This window comes from Colletotrichum costaricense (genome assembly GCF_030867565.1).
Source record: "Colletotrichum costaricense strain IMI 309622 chromosome Unknown Scaffold_12.1, whole genome shotgun sequence".
NCBI classification, from domain to species: Eukaryota; Fungi; Ascomycota; class Sordariomycetes; order Glomerellales; family Glomerellaceae; genus Colletotrichum; species Colletotrichum costaricense.
The window spans coordinates 1,231,476-1,246,759 of record NW_026848241.1 but is presented as its reverse complement, the minus strand read 5'-3'; the positions used below and the strand labels follow the sequence as shown (position 1 = coordinate 1,246,759).

Sequence of the window (15,284 nt, the reverse complement as noted above, 5' to 3'; positions counted from 1 at the left end):
TTCCTGGTTTTTGGACGTTGATCGAGTGTTGCAATCTGAAGTAATTACGTACTGCGATAGGGAGCACGCCTGCCGAGACTTGATCATTCGAAGGCTTCGGCATCCATCCGTCAAGGCTTTCGACAAGATTACCATCGCCTGATTCGAAGTTTTGCTTGACCTTCATTCCACACTTTCGAGAAGACTTCCTACTGTGTTCGTCTGGACTAAGTGATTGAAGTCCAGGATTGCGTCCTGAATCAAGAGGCTTTGCGTAATGGGAGCATTGTTCTTAAAGCAAGAGGGCTGACTCGCGAACTTGGAATTGAGCTTGGAAAATCTACAAGCGCCAGACAAGGCAGGTTAAAAGCCCGCAATCTCTCGGGCGGCTCTACTCACCGTCAACCCGTTAGAGCGTCAAGAACCTGCTGGCCAAATGTAAAGTTTCCCGGCAGCCGTCCGTCGCATTTTCTTGTCCAGTCAAGTGTCCTGCGGCTGACTGAGCCCATCGGATCGAACACGCCGAAACAGACCAACGCGAGATCGAATTTGGCCGTTGGAGTATCAGAAGAGACTGCGCGCCTACCGTGCGCCGCGTCGCCGAGGTCAGCTGCAACAGGAAGCAGTCAAAACATTGGATGGCTAGCAACGTTTTCTTATACTTCTGATTCACATTCCCGCCGAATTTCACGGAAAATCTCTTATGCTGCACTCCCAGTAATGTCTCTTCTGCACTAGGACTTGCCTTGCGTCGACTTTGCGTTAGCTTAACTCAACCATCCGCTCTTCTTCGAACGACAAGCGCGAATCATTGTTCTGACGCTTCTCTTTGGAAAGCTGAAGATAAATCGTTTTCTAGACTCTATAGCATGCGTCAGCGCAATCGTATGCAACGTGTTCATGGCGATCATGATCCCTTGCCTGAGTTCACTAGCGACACCCTCCGTTCGGTAAAGGCTTCGTGGGACTTCTTCATAGCATGGCTGAAAATCACCTGGTTTGACATATTTGTCATGTCGGCAATAGGTGGCGCTGCTTTGGGAGTAAGTCTTAGATCAACCGGAATTAGGTGACAGGGAATACTGACGCGTTGTCGCAGATTTACAATGCGCCTCTAGCCGCGACGCGCAACTTTCCCATCACCTTCAACGGCTCTGGAGACATCGTATACCCTCAGTGGGCATTTCCTGATCGCGGCTGGATCATCGATACCTGGCTGTCTGCATTGCTGTCCGCCGCCATACCAATCGCCGCCATTCTTCTCGCCCAGTTCCGCGTGAGAAACATCTGGGACGTGAACAACGGCATCATCGGCCTGATATTCTCCATCTCGCTCGCCACGCTAATTCAAGTCATCGTCAAACAGCTCATTGGCGGATTCCGACCCTATTTTCTGGCTGTCTGTATGCCCGACGTCACGCGAGCAGCTAGCAATAACGCAACGGGACTCAATGCTGTTGGCTTCCAGCAAATCATGTACTCAGTCGATGTTTGCACGCAACCAGACCGCGACAAACTGAAGAATGCGATGACATCCTTCCCCTCTGGCCATTCAACGGCCGCGTTCGCAGGTTACGTCTACCTATTTTTGTATCTGAACGCTAAACTCAAGGTCTGGGCAGACTACCGCCCGGCTCTTTGGAAGATTGCATTGACTTTTGCGCCACTTCTGGGCGCCCTACTTATCGCGTGTTCTCTCACCATAGATCAGGCTCATAATTGGTATGATATCGTTGCTGGAAGCACAATCGGAACTACTGTAGCGTTTGGGTCCTATCGCGGATGCTATGCTGCTATTTGGGATTGGCGGTTCAACCACATTCCTCTGCAAAGGCGCGATCAGTTTATCTATTCCCCGGGAGACGGCACGGAATACAGGAATGATGTGTTCACGAGATCCGGTGGCTGGGGAGCAATACGGGAAAACGCAGCAGAGAAGAGTCCGCCCAGGAGGAGAAGCAGTGCCTACTACGCTGATCAACACATTGCGTATCACGGAGCTTCGGATAGGGATGCCTTGCCATCACAGCTACCGAGAACACGCTATAAACAGCGGAGGGGCCAGCCTCGGGGTGATGAAGCCGTTTGATAGATGCTGTGTATCGAAGCTGTTCAGGGTAGCAACATGCAACGAAAATGGCAAGAGTCGCTGTCATTTGGTGTTAGCCTCATGGTAGGATAGTGGGAAAGGAAGTTAATCCGATGTGAGAATTGCATGTTCCCACTTCCCGTAAAGAATACCTGTATTTCAAACCCTTGCTCGACCTGTTACTGGGCGACTCAAATTATATCCTATCTTGGATTTGTTCGATATCAAGGTAACTTACTTGGGTACTAAGATTTCTAGAAGTGGATGAAGGCCGCTGTAAGTTACCGTCACTATTGACAAGAACTCGTATGAGAACTCAGACTAGAAGCCTCAATCATAGATTCAGTTGCATCTACCGTTGATCTATCGAGATTGTTTGAACCTCTATGAAGCGAAGCGGGCTGGATTCGCGTCTGTGGAGTCGGACGCATCATATCCTTGCTAGTCTTTTCCCTAATTGCGGGCTCGCCGCTTATCCCACGCGAGCCGCGGAACTCAAAAGTCGGAATAAAAGCAACATGATGTTGTGCATCGGTTAGTTTCAAGGATAAGGCTCGGGCTTTCACCGCACACATGTGTAAGCTATGCGAATAGCTCGAATCCTTTTGTCTGTTATTGCTTTCTACAGTGCGTGACAGGACTCTGTCGGCGCTCGTGTAGAAGTATGTTGGCCAAGTCTCGTTTGAGATAGTCGACAAGCGCTGTTTATTTGCTGCTGTCATTCCCCTGTCATACTTACATAGTCTTAGTACTACATATCCGTGCGGATAGAAAGCCCAGAGTTCGCGCCTCCGGCCATCATGAGATTCAGCAACTCGAACCAATTCCCAACCAGTCTCTTGTTATGTCGTGCCCCTTTTTTGTACACACGCTGCATAAGCCTCATCTTGCGACCTCCACTGCTGTGCTTACATTTGTCCTCGTATTGCCCAGCAACAGGCGTGTGCACGTCCCACTTACAACCCTGCAATGATACCAGTTCGCGATTATCTTGCTATTTACGAGGATGAAGTCCGAAGAAGCCCACAATAACTTGTTATCGGCTGACTCGGAGAAGCAGCAATAAGGGGAAAGATGCATTTACTTGATGCGACAATGAACTGATGCGGTAATCCCCAGTCCACCAAGTTCAGCCGCAATGGAAGATTGAGTTAAAACCTCCGCTTTCCCCGGACCCCTTTGGCGCGCAGTTCCTGTCTCTTCACGACTTCTTCGTCGCGACCTTGTCACTCGTTTTTTGTACAATTTTCTCAGCAATTGTATCTAATAGACCTAATAATAATCAAAACGGCTTTACGATGTTGTCTCCGAAAGCCGCCGTCCTCTTCAACTTTGCCCTCCTGGCTTCTGCCGCCCCAGGAAAGCGCCAGTCCACCGGCACAGGATCTTGCACCGATCTGCACATCTTCCTCGCCCGCGGATGGAACGAGGGCTACCCGGGCAGACAGCAGCTCGTTATTGACGCCACCTGCAATGGCCTCTCCAGCTGCGACTATGAAGATATCTTATTCGATGCGTCCAACCCCTCTGGGTACCCTGCCGCTGTTGAGGAGGGTCGTGTTTCTGGAGTCGCCCAAGTCAAGGCATATAGCGAGAAATGCCCTAGCTCCAAAATCGTTCTGAGTGGTTACAGCGAAGGTGCCAATGTTGTTGGAGATATCCTCGCTGATTCTGGGTTGGCTGCCACCGCCACTCCCGGATCCCAGGGTACGTTTTCCATGGCAACTACGCGAGTTGCAGGTTAAGATCTAACACGGCATTCTACAGTCTGCGCCGCCCTCCTCTTCGGCGACCCGACTCACATCGCCAACCAAAGCTACAACGTCGAGGCCGGCTCCAGCTTCAGTGGTCAGATGGCCCGCTCGAGCTCTTCCCTGAGCAACCTCAACAACTTCTCCGGCGTCCTGCGCTCCTGGTGCAACGGCGAGGACATTGTCTGCGCCTACGGCGAGGGCCGAACGATGGGCGAGGATGCCCACACCAACTATTTCCAGCTCTACACCAACGACGCAGCCGCCTACATCAAGGAGAAGTGCGTGCCCTCAGGAACGACCCCTCCCACGGCGACCACCACCTCCAGCCTTCCCGCACCCACCTCCACTGGATCCTTCTGCGTCTCTGGCAAGGTCAAGACAGGTCTGTCCGAGAACTACACCGGTCTCTGCGAGTTCTCTTGCTCCAACGGATACTGCCCTGATGAGGTGTGCGAGTGCTCTGCGTACGGCGAGCAGACGACCAGCCCTGGCGGAGACGGTCGTGATGGATGCCCTGCTACTGGCTTGGACGAAAGCTATAAGGGGCTTTGCAGCTTCAGCTGCAGCCATGGATACTGCCCGACTGGTGCTTGTGTTTACTGCTAAGCGACTACGAGGCGCTGTCTGCAGATGCTGTTTTTGTAGAGCATCAGAAATAGACCAGCCCTTGGGGCATCAACTACGCGTAATGTCACTACTTGGGCCCTCAATATGTGATTAGAACCACCGAAGAGCTCTTTGGAGGTAACTCCGATTGCGAGACGATCAGCTCCTGCAACTCAGCCCACAGCCTGCATGTCCCAGAGTTTCAAAATGACTAGACTGCTAAGTCGAGGTCCAAAGATATACGATGGAAAATGAGAGCTATGCGACAATTGCTTCGCACACTGCGGGAAGCGTGGAGACTCAATGTAGACTTCAGAATCACCATTTCACTGTGTCCTGCTAAATACTGCAATTATATGTGGCTGAACAGTAGACATGCCCTGGGTAAAGTACGGAAGGCAGTGTCAGGGGCTGAGACTACAAAAATCTGTAGATGTTCCATTTACCGAAGAGCGAAGAATGGCACAGCAAACCTTGATGAATGCGACTCCTCATATCTCGAACCTGTGCAAAATCGTGACAGTCCTGCACAGGCCACGCTCGGGTGCGGGACCCGATGCCGTGATGTGATGCTTTGCCGGATTGACCGCGCTACCGGCACTTCCGACGATTCGGCCGCTCTTCGCCAGATTGGGCTTGCTGCAGCCAAACGAAGAGAAGTCATGATGACAGTTCCGAGTGCACGGGGCGCCCTGGACTCGATCTGCAAGGACCACGGCCCGGCTGCCAAGGCATGGGTGTTCATTGAGTGGACCACGGGCTGAATGTGTCGATGTCGGATCGAGCAGAGACGAGTTCATCGAGGAGAGGGACTTACAGACTCCAAAATCCGAAGTGATGAGAACTAGTTTGCTGCCGGGGTTGGAATGCGGAGGATAACGTGTCTAGGTTCCCCGGGAGAAGAAGGAGAAGAAGAAGAGCGAGTATTGCGCACAGATCTGGCCATCAGATCCGTTGAGCATGCCGTGTTCCCGGTCCGCCCGTTCGGCCCCCAAAGAGATGGCTGGGATGTCCTTTTAGGCCTAGCTACGTCTTGGACAACAGCAAAATCCCTCAGTGCATTTGACGCGATGGGTATTCATAGCAATCCCATTCAGTATTGGCGTCCTTTCATGTCTGTTGGAAGTACAAGCCTCTTCCTATCTGTCCTTGGTCAATCAACTAGATAAAGTCAATTGAGAGCAAAGCTTTATCTAAGGTACTCTAGTTGACAGACATGCATGCGCCTGGGCCTTTTACCCGGCCATCTCATTTCCGATCATGACTGTTGGTTCGTCATTGTTGACAACAACGAACCGCCCGGCAAGGGAGATGGAGATGCGAGGGATTCAACTTGGCGTCTAATAAGACTGGGATTGCCATGTGACCACAATAGGCCCAATGCCCTGCATCTGAATTGACGTCAGCCAACTCGACGTAGTCTTCCATCTTCCTTCCCAAGTGCTTCGCAGACAGTCTCTCATTTCTGTGTGCTCCTCAGTTTGTTTGCACTCCCGTCCTGCAGCTGCTTTGGCTCCCCTGAAAATCGGTATTCGGTTCCATTGAAAAGCTCCGTGGAAAGAAGTGTACCGCTTCAACACGTGGGTGGAGCGAAGTGTTTCTAATTTCGTTTTGGAGAACAAAACGATCGACAGTAATCGACATTTTCCGTTCCATTGTTCCTGCAGGAAACGGGAGAGGTGAGATTGTCAGCTTGAGAAACCGAACCGACGGGCTATGGCAATTGAGCGGGATGGCAAGCGACAATGGGAAGGTCAAATTCTCCGTGAACTCTATGCTGCATTCACGCTATCCTCATTTCCATCCAGTCTCTCCGAGTAACGTCGAGATGGATGGCTGGATCTGTGGTGAGAGGGTGTGGCAGCTGTGGCTTGCTGCGGCGTTGTCACGTCTTCTAACCGCAACCGGTTGGAGGGAATGCGAAACAACTGCTGTTATCCCTGTATTATCTTTGACTCTTCCAGGTTCCTTGACAATTCCGCAGACTCTGCACGACCAACGTCTGTTTGACATCACCCGTCTCTCACCTCCACCCCTGTTGACCCAGGCCAAACGCACGTTTCTCGCGCGGGGGAAACGCAACACATCGGTCAAGTGCCACAGTTAAGCCAAATCTGCCAACGCTTGGCCCACCGAACCGGACAGGGTGCTACAAGGTGTGCAACCCGGACTGATGTCATTAACCCACCAACGGGCTGTCGCAATCACGGTACAACGGCATCGTGGCGCCTAAAGAGGCATGGCATTTCTTGTGGCGCGTGGTCTAGGCTTCTCTGGCTCTCCAATGGCCTCGGTGAAGCGTCCCAAACAGATCTGCTACTGCGGTTCGAGAAAACTGGGTTATGTGACTTTGGGCCGCCCATCCTTCAGAATTCTAGTGTGTTTTTTTCACCAAGCTCCCACCGCTCCCAAGCACTCCAAGCTGGTGGTACGCGTCAGACTGGAGCAAACGTCTCTTCGACTCTTGGTACCAGCAAGGGTTTGAACAGACAACGCCGCACGAGGGCGCAAAAGCTCCGGCTTTGATCCACTACAATGATGAAATGGATGGGGTCGACCGACGTTGGAGAGACCGCCTGTCTCGGTCTTGTTTCTAATTGTCTTTAAAGTCTTTTGGGTGTCCCGCTACGTCGTCGAGTTCTCACGATGGTTTAGGCCTTCATAGCAACCGAGCAAGCCACCCGCAACCTAATCCAAGCCACTTCCCTCTCCGGTCGTTATTCTAATATGGCGCCGTTACAGAGTCGCATTCTCGTCGGCTGCGGCCTCATATCTGCCGCTCTCGCTGCTGACAACGTCTTGTCATTAACGCTCTCCGAATCAGTCCCCAGTAATGTCTCGGCAGCAATCGACCCATCATTCGCCGGCTTCGGCATCGAGCTCGACCACCTCTTTTACTTCATGGGCGACGAAACACCAAACGACCTAACCCTTAATCTCCTCGATAACCTAGCGAACTTCACCGGTCGTCCACCTCACATGCGATTGGGAGGAAACACTCAAGACTACCTCGTCTACAACGACTCACAAGATGAATGGCTTATCAAGCCAAATCCCCGCCCTACCGCGCCGGGGAATGTCCCTGCAGATAACTTCATTGTCGGCCCCCGCTTTATGGAGATCGCAAACCGTCTGCCCAAGGGCACGCCCATTACATGGGGTCTCAACCTGGGCTACGCAGAGTCCGACTATCTCGAGAGGCTTACAACTATGGCGTCTCAGATTATCGACCGGTGCACCAACCTCAACATCATGTCCTTCGAATTTGGCAACGAGCCAGACCTTTATGGCGACAACGGTTTCCGCAAGAAGGCGACTTGGTCCGGTACGGAGTACACGAAGGAATGGCGGGAGCGGGCCAATGCTGTATGGGAAGAAGTCCTCGAACCTCGCGGACTGCACAGTGACTTCTTCGAGGCGTCTGCTTCGACCGCCTGGGTAGCTGGCACGGGCTTCGAGATCAAGGATCTTGTCGAGAACGGCATTGACGATAAGGCTAATAACTCTGATGTTGGCTTCGTCACGAGTTGGAACCAGCACAACTACTACTACTTCGTCGGGTCTTTCCCGTATCCCTTGACTCTCGATTACATGCTGCGTTTTGAAACGACAAAGGCGCAATTCGACTCGGCGATTGAGGCTCAAATCACACAAGCCGAAAAGACTACGCATCCTTTTGCGCTGCGAGAGATGTCCGTCGTCGGACCGCTCGGTGTAGAGGGACTCAGCAACACATTCGCCGCCGCTTTGTGGACTCTCAACTTCCTCCTCTACGCCACAACGATCAACATCTCGTCTGTTCAGTTCCACATGACGTATGATAGTAATGCTAGCGCCTGGCAACCGACAGCCATGTTCGGACGCGACCGCTTTGTCCGGCCGCTCTACTACGGCATGGCCGCCTTTGCCCAGACTATTGGCCGCTCCTGCACCGCTCGCGTTGCCCAGGCTGAGATTACGGACTATCCCTCAGGCTACAATGACTACATCAAAGCCTGGTCGGTGTACCAAGGCGACTCTCTTGCCTCCCTCGTCCTGCTTAACGGCAAGGTTGCCAACGTCTCTGACGCCAATAAGGGCAGCATCACCGTCGACGTTACCCTGCCCTCTTCCCTCGCCGGCGAGACGCTCCACCTGGCGTATCTGACCGGCGACGGAGCCGACGCGACGAGCGGGACAACGTGGAATGGCCTCAGCTTCGAGCAGGGCAACGACGGAAAGCTTAGCCAGGTGTCTAGCGACGAGATCACCGTCAAGGTTGGTAGCGACGGTAAAGCAAGCATCCCCGTCCGCGATACAGAGGCCGTGGTCGCCAACGTGGGCGCCAAGGTAGGTAGCGCAGAGCCCGATAGCACTGCGTGTGGCGGGCTCGCGACTTCGTCTCAGGGGGTTGGTACGGCGACTACTTCCACCCCTGGGTCGTCGTCGGGTGGCTCGAGCAATTCGTCTTCAGGCAAGAGCAATGATGATTCGGGCGCGGCGGCCTTAGGTTCTGGCACGAACATTTACAACTGCATAGCGTGGAGTTTGGTGCTTACCACGGGAATTTTCTTCTTATAAACTTGGGCATAGAATATGATACCTAGGATCTTGCGTTTTGGCGTACTTGGAAGGATGGATATAATGACTACACAGTTCCTTTTGTCATGTCACCAGAAGAACTTAATCAAACTATTATCATATCAATCTTAGCTTGTGCATCGTGAGGCTGTCCAAATTCGCAATGCTCAACGGTGAGCAGTTGTTCAAAGCTAGCACCACGAAGGATTGCAGTTTTCGGCCCTCGGATTGCCATCTTCTTCGACACTTACCATACTTATCTAGGTAAGTTAGAAAGGCTGAGTGATGACCCCTTGTAAAAGATAGCAATATAAACTTGAGAAGCCCAATAAGTGTGCTTTGAAGAAGTATATACATGAATTTCCCTTGGCTGGTCAATCTTGAAGGGCGGCGGATGCATCGTATCATGAAAACTGATCAATCATCATAGCTCTGCTCCAATCCCACAAGCTTGGGTTAGGTTTTGAGTAGACCTGAAATCAACAAGAGCCAGACTTTTCGCCGGGGCCGTTGTACAGTTGGCATGGCGTCTTAGCATCAGTGCAGACATTGACGAGAGTCGCTTCATCGCCAGTCTCTTCGTTGATGCCCGCAACTTCGCCGCCGCCATAAGCAGAGACTCCCTCGATGGTGACGGTACGCTTGCAAGCATCGCACTATATAGTTGTAAGTCGATTGTGTTAGGTTGTAAAGGGGCTTTGCTCTAAAAAACAGCTCACCGTGCCGCAGGCTCTGTAGACCTTTCCGTAGTCAGAGGCGTAAAAGTTCGAAATCTATCATTCTCGTGAGCAACTGGCACATATGAATCTCACGCCTCGAGCGCCGTATACTTACGCTGACACTTCCGCAGCCGTTGTGTTGAACCACCTTATCTGCGGCCTTATACGCACCGCCGCCAATGATGCGAGTCTCGGTGCCGGCCTCATCCTCCTTACTGAAGTCGAGGTTAGTCTCGATACACAGACTTCTTGATAGAACTCTGACGGGACAATAGTTTGACTTACATTGAGATGGCATCCTCGCAGACGTCCTCGAACCACACGTTCTCGATAGTGCAACCGCCACCAATGCAATAGACGCCCTCCATCTGGTCCTTTCCGATGATGGCATTCTTCAGAGTCGCACCCTTACGAAGGAGAAAGACAGTGTCCTTCTGACCACCTTCAGTCTGGGCCTTGCAAGCGCCTGAGCCTCTGTCGAAGCGGGCCATCTTTCCATCGTATGACTCGCCAGCGGCCACCTCGATAGGCTCAGTATTGCTGATTGTCTCTGTCGCGGTAGGGAGAGCGTCCTTGCCCACGCAGGCAGAGACTGTGGGCAAGACGACTGCCAGAGCCGCGAGGAACTTGATTGCTTCGGTGCGCATAGTGACTGAGGTAAAAAGTTGAAGTGTTGATCAAAGAGTGTGGATAACACAGGAGATGCTACTGAAGGCTGGTGCTGAAATCTCTTCCAGGCTATTCTCGAAGCCGACTTTTGGTAGTTTTATACTCGATTTTGAGGTACCCAGTGGGATGACCGAGAATTAAACAGCCATTATCATTCCAAGTCAATTCTCACAGTAACACAGATAGCTGGATTAAGGAGGTCTTGGCCATTGAGGGGATCCCGCATGTCCTCCACAGCCCGCGCAGTATAGCAATGGGTAGGCCCACTGATTGGCATACATGATCTTGACCTGTCAAAGCTGACTGACGGCACTGTAGTATAGTGTACTACGTAGTACCTATTGGTAGAATATGGAAACCTGTACAACATTCCTCACTCCCCAAACACCCTGAACGTAATTAATCTGGAAACCCGTTCATCAATACCTTAATCTAAAATGTCACATCACACGTGGAAAATCAAGGAGACCCGTTTCGAAACGCGCCAAGATGCGGTTGCCGTACAGAAGAACCGGACAAGATCACCACCGGTCGCCTGTCGGAGGGGTGTTCCCGGGGCCGGACATCTGGGAGGTGAGACGATCGTTACCCAGCGTGCTGCCAAGACTCTGGGCACTGCCACGCTTGGCACGACTGCCCAGAACAACTAGAGCTTCAAATTGAGAAAGGAGTTTGTGGTGTTTGGACCGACTCTTAGCTTCCATTCGTGAGGTCAATGTAAGGTCAATGTAAGTTCAGCTTTCTTGTTAGAAACGCCAGGCCTCAATTCAAAATTTGCCCCTGTTGAACATCTTAGGATGGGAGTCGAGAGCCCAGACCACAACCCATCTAACAGATCGGGGCATTATAGAAGTAGATAAGCCTTTTGTTATGATATCCACAGCATATTTGAACCATTGACAGGCAACTCTATTGGTGCGTGAGTTCCGGGAAGGTTACAAGACATCCGTACACGTAAAGTTTGTCATCGGACACATCCGCACTCAGAGCGATACAGCTCGTAGTCTACATGACTTTCAGCAAACCATCTTTCACCACATATTTACTTATTGATTCCTAAGCTCTTCTGATGGAGGTCACAGTAGAGCAGATTGATTGAATGAGGCCAGGAATCCTCGCGATTGAAACAAGGGGAGCATACGCGTTGACGCGCCATATAAACGAGCACGTCTTGGCACAATCAAGGAAGTACGACGCTGTTGAATTTGCATACTGGCGGTATGACACCCTGAGCTCTAACCTGAGGCGCAAACATAGTTTCAATCAATCATTCTTCGCCCTCGCTTGTCGGTCTATTAATCTGAGTGGACATCATCGGAACATGACAACGCTTTTGCGAAGGTATTCTCTGTAGGCTTGCTATTTAGTGAGTAATGATTTGATTGAATTCGGTCAAAGTGTAGGATTGCTTGGGTACGGCGACCTGACTTCAACAGTTGAACTTCAGAACTAGGAGTCTGGCCATGTGATATTTTCGGACTCCGGAGATCCGAACTTGGAGAATTCGATCCTCGCGAGTGCCTTTCAGACCCGCAAAGTCTGGGCAAAATGCAGTCACATGAGTAGTCAGAAAGACAGAATTACTTGCGACGTGAATTAAAAGTATACGCATCAGTTTACAAAACGGCTTCATCTTTAGGAGATGGGGGCCTCCCTTTCCCTTGGTTACCTGTATGATACACAGACATCATGTAGCCAGTACACGCCGCGTCAATGGCATCACAAGATGTTAACAACCGTCCGTGGACGTATGCACTCATGACGAAAAGTTCTTGCTCTCGTGATCGACCTGAACTGTTTCGACTGAAGACTTCGTAGATTGGCGGTCGAGAAAAGGCTTCAAACCCGGAAGGGCCACAACGGTCATCGCAAGAGTCATTTCCAGAATGCTCAGAGGATCTGTGGAGCTCGTGTCAGACCGCGATGTTGTCAATGGGCACGGGTGTACTATACTTACAAACCAAGTTCTCCTGGCCAGTGCCAACTTTCAGGGTAATGAAGCGTACGATGGTTGTCATGATGGTTAAAGTACCAAGAGCAAAAGTAAGAGTCAGGCCAGTGGATCTCTCGAGGACACCTTGAATCAACAGAGTCAAAGGGAGAACATAGACTAGAGATATTACTGTTAGTATGCGTTTTTGAAAAGCCATTGAAGAGTCTGGCAATAAGCGTTAGAGCGTTAGAGAGCTGATCATACCGCAAAGGTAGCAGGCGAGGTTGAGGGTGAAGTTGAGGATGAAGGGCTCTGGAGCGTAAAAGACACTGCATGCGCCATCTTCCTGTGACCACTGCACCGAAACGTCCTTTCCACAAAAGAATGTGTCGTCCCAAAGTATAGCCATGTACGAAAGGCAGACGAAAGCAGTGATACCCCAAAGCGCCTTGCGCATTGCGGGGCTGGTAGTTGAGGGAAAGTAGGCCCAGTAGAATGCCAGCATGCTCATTTTGGGGAAGCCCATTCCGACATCGTAGAAGTAGTTTGATGCGAAGGAGATCTTTTTGCTAGAAGTCAGCGACGACAGGACAGTCTTTATGGCTGGAAGCGTACCTTGGAAAGAGCGACGGAAGACTCCCAGTGATCCATGACGCCGAGTTGGAAGGTCAGAGTGTCACATATGATTAATGCGAGAGCGTTGATAGCAGAGAGGACGAGGAGAATGTCAGACCAGGCCAGCTTCTCTCGTAGCCTGAAGAGGCGAGCGTACATCCGGAGACCGACGAATACATAGGAAAATGCTAGTAGAATCCATTCGGATATCTGAATTCAAGTATTAGAATGGTCTTACTAAATTGGTAGCGCTAATAAGAATCAAAGCTATAGGGACTTACCATGCAATCCTTTCCGTCTATGAAGTACGCCATTTCGTCGGATAGCTCAAGGTAACTAATTGCAAAGCACAGGAAACTACGATGAATCGGTAGAAGCAGGCTCTGGCATCAACATGTTGTACGATTTGGAGTGAGACATCGACATTAATAAAGAGGCCTGCGGGAGCGACACGTCCGCGCATGCTACAAGCCAGGGTAGTCTCCAAGAGGGCCACATATAAAGAATCGGCTGTCTATTGGTCCGGGTATGAACCGAATTGCTCTAACCGTAGGATCACCAAGATCTCAGTCGTAAAGGGCGCAACATCCCGTGTGGATTCAATTGCATCTCTGACGGTTGGAAGCAGCAATGCTGTAGCATTGACAAGGGGATTGAAGCGAGGTTGCAAATTCTGCAGATTTTGATGCGTGAAACAGCCCAGGACCCTTTATTTTTCCTTCTTTCTCGGTCTATTGTCTCCGCTGGCCTGCTCTCTTTCGGCTCGTGTCCCCGGGTTCTTCTGTGTGGCATTACAATTTATTCGTGCGTCCACGCCGCAAATGCGCAGAAATGTGGTTGAATCCTGCCAAAGATGATTGGCTCCTCGGTCGTCCTCCGTCAGGCCCGGACCCGCCAGTTGGTTATTCACAAAAAGGGCCCATCTAAATCCTTTCTCTATCCCCGTGCTTGCTTCTGCCCGGTCTCTACTAACCGAACACCGGGCGACTCGAATCCCTGTTCACATCCTCACGACGTTGATATGTCACGCTCACTCGAGCGGATTTGCAGATCACATTCGATCCCTCGAGATTGTTCAGCTCCACCTCGATCCCTGAGTCCTCCTCAGAAACTGCTCTCGCTGTTGCCACATACGGCTCCCTTCCCGAGGACAGCTTGATGTGACTGCGACTGAAATTCGTTGGTTGTTTGTCAAATGCCCGCCCTACTGACCCTGTCTGCCCGGTCCCATACTTTGAGGTAGCCAGCCCTCGGCGATGAAGAAGTGACTTCAAGGCAGGAAGAGACACGACAATGATTGCAGCGGCGATTTCGGTCATTGAGAGCACATCTGGAACTCGTTCAGAATCATGCTATGATCTAGATGTTGCATACCATAGTTCGGGAACTTACAGACGTTCGTCCATGCGTTGATGGCTTCCACAGTAGCGAATCTTCCAATGCTGGCCCCTATCGTAATGATGCCCGTCGAAAATGTGGCGGCGAGTCCAATGATGTATCTGCCGCTGAGTTGTAGGCCGAAGAGTAGCGGGAATGGAATGGTGAAAACTGTTTCCTAGTCAGTCGGCAAGCTTTGATAGTGCGGATGAGACACCTAGCGTACTTAACACATCTGTCACAAAGTTCATGGCCCAATCGATACGGAAAACATCTTTCGAGTCATAAGTACTGCAGTTTCCCTCTATATCCCAGTTGATAGAGACGTCAGGACCACACCAGAATGTATCCAGAAAGAAAGTTGTCACTGCGAAAGAAATCGTCAGGGCGCTCACGCCGTAGAGCGCCTTCCGAAGAATCGGCATTGTCGGCGGAATCAGCTTGAAGTAGAAGGCGAGCAACGCAATTTTAGGGAAGTATATTCCAGTGTCGTAAAAGTAGTTTCCGGCAAATGTGACTTTCATCAACAAGATCTGCTTGTCAATAGGAGCCTCGGGGGCGTCGGTATCGTATTCGTCCATTCCGCCGAGGTTGTACGCCATAGTATCGGTCGCGAACAGCGCGGAAGCATCAAGCAATGAAATTATAAGAATCCAATCGCTTATAGTCAGCTTCTGATGCTGTCGCACCAGACGAAGCCATAAGCGTGCGAAGACAAGGACAATGGCCATTCCCAGGAGAACGGCCTCGATAGGCTAGATAGCTTCACTTTAGTGTGATTGACTGAGAATGCCAGCGGTGTTTGACTACCTGTGCTTGAATAGAAAAATGGAAGCTTTACTCACCACAACGGCCTCCTTTGCTACCCCTGCCATGATATGTAGGATATTTGAGGAGCGAAGAAATGTAATTTGTCTTGCCTTTCTAATGTATGCGAAGAGCAAACAATCTTGCGTAATTTGGGGACGATTTTGAGCACATGC

The 15,284-nt window shown here is 51.0% G+C and overlaps 8 protein-coding genes across 8 annotated transcripts; 4 read left to right on the top strand and 4 right to left on the bottom strand.

Moving 5' to 3' along the window:
* Positions 1-848: 848 nt before the first annotated feature.
* Positions 849-2,068, top strand: CCOS01_11376 (PAP2 superfamily protein; the record flags this gene model as incomplete). Its single annotated transcript, XM_060459529.1, has 2 exons — positions 849-1,022; positions 1,079-2,068. The coding sequence occupies 2 exons, from the start codon at positions 849-851 to the stop codon at positions 2,066-2,068; spliced, it is 1,164 nt and encodes a 387-aa protein (XP_060310261.1).
* Positions 2,069-3,366: 1,298 nt separating this feature from the next.
* On the top strand, positions 3,367-5,192 carry CCOS01_11375 (cutinase; the record flags this gene model as incomplete). Its single annotated transcript, XM_060459528.1, has 3 exons — positions 3,367-3,775; positions 3,836-4,286; positions 4,952-5,192. 3 exons carry the CDS (start codon positions 3,367-3,369, stop codon positions 5,190-5,192), a joined length of 1,101 nt encoding a protein of 366 aa, XP_060310260.1.
* A 712-nt stretch (positions 5,193-5,904) lies between these two features.
* On the bottom strand, positions 5,905-6,084 carry CCOS01_11374 (uncharacterized protein; the record flags this gene model as incomplete). Its single annotated transcript, XM_060459527.1, has 1 exon — positions 5,905-6,084. The coding sequence occupies one exon, from the start codon at positions 6,082-6,084 to the stop codon at positions 5,905-5,907; it is 180 nt and encodes a 59-aa protein (XP_060310259.1).
* Positions 6,085-7,155: 1,071 nt separating this feature from the next.
* On the top strand, positions 7,156-8,988 carry CCOS01_11373 (glycoside hydrolase family 79 protein; the record flags this gene model as incomplete). The annotated part of the gene is made up of 1 exon (XM_060459526.1): positions 7,156-8,988. One exon carries the CDS (start codon positions 7,156-7,158, stop codon positions 8,986-8,988), a length of 1,833 nt encoding a protein of 610 aa, XP_060310258.1.
* A 479-nt stretch (positions 8,989-9,467) lies between these two features.
* Positions 9,468-10,354, bottom strand: CCOS01_11372 (polysaccharide lyase family 3; the record flags this gene model as incomplete). Its single annotated transcript, XM_060459525.1, has 4 exons — positions 9,468-9,644; positions 9,708-9,761; positions 9,823-9,922; positions 9,993-10,354. 4 exons carry the CDS (start codon positions 10,352-10,354, stop codon positions 9,468-9,470), a joined length of 693 nt encoding a protein of 230 aa, XP_060310257.1.
* Positions 10,355-10,813: 459 nt separating this feature from the next.
* CCOS01_11371 (uncharacterized protein) lies at positions 10,814-11,026 on the top strand (the record flags this gene model as incomplete). Its single annotated transcript, XM_060459524.1, has 1 exon — positions 10,814-11,026. The coding sequence occupies one exon, from the start codon at positions 10,814-10,816 to the stop codon at positions 11,024-11,026; it is 213 nt and encodes a 70-aa protein (XP_060310256.1).
* Positions 11,027-12,132: 1,106 nt separating this feature from the next.
* Positions 12,133-13,238, bottom strand: CCOS01_11370 (uncharacterized protein; the record flags this gene model as incomplete). The annotated part of the gene is made up of 5 exons (XM_060459523.1): positions 12,133-12,275; positions 12,334-12,486; positions 12,574-12,871; positions 12,925-13,134; positions 13,206-13,238. The coding sequence occupies 5 exons, from the start codon at positions 13,236-13,238 to the stop codon at positions 12,133-12,135; spliced, it is 837 nt and encodes a 278-aa protein (XP_060310255.1).
* A 654-nt stretch (positions 13,239-13,892) lies between these two features.
* CCOS01_11369 (archaeal flagellin N-terminal-like domain-containing protein) lies at positions 13,893-15,176 on the bottom strand (the record flags this gene model as incomplete). The annotated part of the gene is made up of 4 exons (XM_060459522.1): positions 13,893-14,254; positions 14,317-14,472; positions 14,528-15,056; positions 15,147-15,176. The coding sequence occupies 4 exons, from the start codon at positions 15,174-15,176 to the stop codon at positions 13,893-13,895; spliced, it is 1,077 nt and encodes a 358-aa protein (XP_060310254.1).
* Between the last annotated feature and the right edge of the window lie 108 nt (positions 15,177-15,284).